We start from the raw sequence: 5083 nt of genomic DNA on the forward strand, positions 1-5083 counted from the left end.
CGAAGTTTACGACGTGGCAATTATGAACAGCTGGTGTCACAAATCAACAAAACCTGCCATTGCGCTTCTGAAAGAGGACATGATATCATATTTCAGTGGCTGCCGGGACATTGTGGCATCGTTGGTAATCACCTTGCCGATGACGCTGCCCGACGCGCCCAGGCTGGCTCACCGACACTCCTTATACCTTTATCCAGAGTCGACGCTGCAAGAGAGCTTCGCAGTCTCGCTCGTACAATCACGTTAGGTTGCTGGCATACACCACAGAACTCTAAGTGTCGTTTACACAGCCTCGACCCATCACTGAAACTTACATTACCAGCGAACCTTCCACGACGTGATGCAACACTGCTGTGTCGGCTGTGGGTAGGAGTAGCATTCACCAACTCCTACAGCTATCGCATTGGAATGGCGGATTCACCAATGTGCGCTAAGTGCAAGTGAGAAGAGACCATCAGTCACCTTCTGTGCCACTGTCCTCGCTTCGATAATCAACGCGAGACTCTCCAGTGTGCCTTAAATAGACTGGATGACAGGCCATTTACGGAAGCGAAGATCTTGGGAGCCTGGCCTCACAGTTCATTGGCCCAGAAAGCAGTTCGAGCGCTTTTTCGCTACCTGAGGGCAACAGACTTGAGTGCCCGACTATAGACATCCTACACCTAAGTTCTCTCTCTCCCTATTTCACTCCCCATTCTCCTCCCCACGTGTAGGGTAGCAAACTGGACTCAGTCTGGTTAACCTCCCTGCCTTTCCGTCTTCCCTTCTCTCTCTCTCTCTCTCTCTCTCTCTAGAAGCGCCAAAAGGCAAAATGGCGTCAAAATTCACAGTGCTGCTGCAGAAAGAAAAAAAGCAAAACTCAGCCTTTAGTTTCCTCAGATACTCAATGAATAACGCTGTGCATTTGAGAAACGAGAATTTCAACGTGCTGTAACTACGAATCAATATCATCGATCAACAGTGAATGATATGAGTGGGCTCTGTAACGAAAGAGTTAATAGAACCCCAAGAGGAGCTTATGCTACGGCGTGCCTCATGACCACCTGTTCAGTCTCCAAAAGCTAGACCCAGAATTTAATTCAATCAAGTAGGATGTGAAAATAACTTGAGGCAAGAAGATAAAAATTGTGAAATGTTCCTCTCTCGCGCTTCTGAAATCGACCCAACTGAACTGTTCCGTTCTCTTCATTATGGATTCAAGCAGACTATTATGCGGCACAGAGTAATGTTGTTCTTTAATGCATACGAAAAAAAGGTAAAGGAACTATTGCCACTGAACCTCCTGAGGACACTTTCAGCATATTTATGTTTATTTGTTTTTTACCCGAGAGTTTGTCTTCAATTTTTGTAAAGCCAGAGAAATTCTCGGTTGTGTATTCGCATACTGAAAAACAGTCTGAGGGAGTCCTTCTTGCTCTTAGCTGTTCTAGCTTAAACGATTGCAAGTGCAAGAATTTTACAAAACTCTTTCGCGCTATTCCTAAGCTTGGCCAGAGACGTACACATGGTTATGGATGCATCCTGAAAAGTTCGTGCGGCATCTTTTCTGGTTTTCGAATGCCGCGAGGATGTAGCCAGGCTTGTTGCGCATATAAAAGACTTACGAGTGTTTGAAACTAAAAAAAAAAAAGAATGCAAGAGCGTTTCCGCTCAAGAGTGTCGTCTATGACTAACGGGAGGTCACATGGCACCTATTAAACTTTCCATTGCGTGGATAGGTTCACTGGGACTTGCAGCACAACGGCACTTAAAGAGCCCCAAAAGCAGACGCTGGCTGGGCAGCAGCGCGCAATTCCTGCGCGGATTGCACAGAAGCATATCAGCACTTTTCCGTGCTTTCCTATAGAGGTGTCATATTTCGCGCTTTTCCACTGCACGACACACGGGCCATGTTATATGCTTCAAACTCTACTGCCCCTGCTGAAATGATCCATGCCATCGTTATAGCAAATCTACAGATACAAGCAAGTGGTTGACACAACATGCCGGCTCGATTCCTTGGGAGGAACGACGTGCACACTTGCACGGCGTTCACAAAGCAGCACAGGTGTTGCTGTCCAAATTTGGACAGCGGCACCGCGTCTACACCGGCGCCCCACTGCGGCCATGCCGTTGTTCTACTCTCTCACACAGGACGAAGGTTGGACAATCGTCAGAGCAGCTGCGTGATGTTTTGGCGACGCGTCGATAGTGTAGCGGTAGGCGCGCATTACTCGCCTCGAATAACCCCTCCAAGCGTGAAAAACAAGCACCAGAACGAAAGCATTTGTTGCTTGCACGGCACTGATTCACCCGTCCGGAAGTTGAATACTGCGACAGTGAGAGCGGAAACAACGCTACCGTCATTCGTCCGTGTTTCTCATGGCATCAACGCGCCTCTGCCGCAGGAAGACATTTGGTGTCAGACTTGCTCGACGAAATCGCAGTGGATGAGCGCGAAGAGTTCCAACAGGAAACTCGATGTGCTACGGCAGCGACTACACCAGAAGTCAAATCACGGCTAGCCCCGCTGTCTACAAGCTTTCTTTTTTTCTACAGCACTCCTCGGGCCCAACAGGAACATTCGCTTAAAGTTTGACCTGCCTTTTTGCCAACCATATAGTTGCAGGAGCTGGCTTATGCATGAAACTCGTGGTACCAAAGCTCGGCGGACAGTCCAACTAAGACTGACAAAGTAACATCCAGAGAGGTTTTACAGTGCACGTTCTCCAGATCAAGGTAGGAGATGCACTTCCGTACTTATGTAAACAAACGATTTACGGTAAAGCATTTTTATTGCCTCGCATTAAGCGCTACGTTGCTCGCCACATGCTCCGTATTTTATCTCAAAAAGCCAAGGCATCCGCTTGCACCATTCTACTGTTGGGACCTGCCCGTGCCGGAGGTGACAGTACAGGAGTACAACGACACGTTCGTGCCAAACATTGTGCATTTCATAAGGCTCGGTAATGCGTCGTTAACTTTTATCGAGGTAGTAAGCATTCGAGCGGCCTGGCTCCAGCAAAACCCGGACTTCCTGATGATTCATTGCAACAACTGCAGCGCGACCATCCAGAGCGCCCACTGGAAACTCATCAAAGACATTCCGCGACTGACTCTCAGGTACGTCGAGAAGCCGGAGAAGATTTTTGGCACCAAAGTGAGTTGGATCGAACACGCCTCCGACATTGTTCGCATCAGGGTGCTGAGAAAGTATGGAGGCATCTACCTCGACAGTGACTCCTATATCGTGAAAAATCTTGACAGGTATAGGCGCTACGAGACGGCCATAGGATGGCCGCCAGGCCAGAGCATCGGCAACCAGATCATCGTGGCCCATAAACGATCCGAGTTCCTGCGTCTGTATTACGAGTCGTATCACAAGTATCGACCTGACCTTTGGTATTACAACGCCGGTCACCTACCCACACAGGAGATCCTCGACACGAAGCCGCACCTCGTTTACAGAATTCCGTGCGACTTTGGCGTGCACGAAGACATCACCAGGATCTTGTTTGAACAGTGCAACGACGACTGGAGGAACTTCACAGCCGTGCACGCGTTCTTCAGGCACAGGGCTTACTACTGCCCCTTTGACAAATTCGGACCCATCAACTTCGAGACTGTAGGAAAGTACGCCGCGAATTTCGGGAAGATGGCGCGCCTAGTGCTCACAGGTTCAACCAGGTTGGGCGGATCCGTGGTGAAGAACATATCGTTGCTGAGTGCGGAAATGTTGGATTATTCGCAAGGATGTCGATAATGGTGTCGTGTGACATGTCTATTCCTACAGTGAGTATACAAACATTAATCCCCGAGTGCGTCATATCGGGCCGTGAACAAGCTTTAGTGGTCGTGTTACTGGTTTATATGCTCACAGTAGTTTATATACTCGCGGTAGTTTTGCCGATATAATCAGAAAGAATGCCCAGAATTTCCACTGAACCAAGCATTTGCAGAAAAAATATTAAGAATGTAAATGTTGTGATAACTTACATAAGCGTGACTTTGTAGAAGTGCATTTGTTTACCTGATGCAATTGCATAAACACAAGCAGACACAGATCCCCAACAGGAACTTGTATCAGAAACGTTGCGAGGCGAGAAGAGGCAGCGCTTTTTGGCCGAGCCCCCGTCGGAGACGCTGGCTGCGGTCACGGGCACTGCGCGCGATCGGCGTGACTGCGGGGAAACGCGGGCGGAACGCGGACGACGTTGGCGGTAGCTCTGTCTCATCTTTCGGTGCGTTGCCTCCTTGGTGCTGTTACAATTTCTTTACTGAGGAAGTGTGTTGGAGCGTGCGTATACATGCGCGGTTGTGAGTGCACGAAGCGTCCGAAATGAGCGTTTGCAAACTTGTGTTGTATGAGAGTATCAAAAGGAGGAGACAAAACATTAAATAAGAACCATTAAGTTCACTCTTATGGCGCCGCCACTCCATAAACTTGGCTCAGCCAGGGTTTGCCAAGCCTGACCAGCCTGCTCTGGACGACCATCGATATCAATAGACTATCTCTACAGACGGCATATTATTTACTGACGAAAGCAAAATAGTCAGCGAGGGAAACTATTCCCTACTACATAATGGTGCACCATAAAAAATAACGAGCTTGTTGAGTGGCACAGTTCCAACCCAATGACGCAATTCCCGGCTGCTGGTATTACGTGCGCGAAGATATACGGGGTGATCATTTCTTAAGCTTTACGGAATATGCAAAAATCACCAGTTGCAGATAGTTATAGTCCTTGAGCTGAATTTGCACAATTAGGACACAATGCGCACGAGAAATCGAAACACATATTTAACTAGCTACCAAATATTCATTAATTTAACTCATTAGTTAAATGCTTAACGGCTTATATGGCAATTTACGAATTGTAGCCGGTGGGTTTGCAACGCGTATCTACTTGGAATTAAGTTAGAGAATGGTACCAGTTTCGAGATATGCGCCATCAAACTCGCCGTAAAAATGCACTCTTGTTCCACTTTTTTTTTTTTTTACCAAACGTTCTTTTATGCAACGAAGCACCAAAGTAACTGCAACGCCTATGTATTTCTTCCCACACTTTGGGGAATAACATAGCGAAACTTGTGTCATCCTAAA

At 47.6% G+C, this 5083-nt stretch overlaps 1 protein-coding gene across 1 annotated transcript; it reads left to right on the forward strand.

The window, feature by feature from the left end:
* The first annotated feature begins 2141 nt into the window (after positions 1-2141).
* On the forward strand, positions 2142-4397 carry LOC126542338 (uncharacterized). The gene has a single exon (XM_050189373.2). The coding sequence runs from the start codon at positions 2726-2728 to the stop codon at positions 3740-3742; it is 1017 nt and encodes a 338-aa protein (XP_050045330.1). The 5' UTR covers positions 2142-2725; the 3' UTR covers positions 3743-4397.
* Positions 4398-5083: the final 686 nt, after the last annotated feature.

This window comes from Dermacentor andersoni, chromosome 2, assembly GCF_023375885.2.
Source record: "Dermacentor andersoni chromosome 2, qqDerAnde1_hic_scaffold, whole genome shotgun sequence".
In the NCBI taxonomy this organism is placed as follows: Eukaryota; Metazoa; Arthropoda; class Arachnida; order Ixodida; family Ixodidae; genus Dermacentor; species Dermacentor andersoni.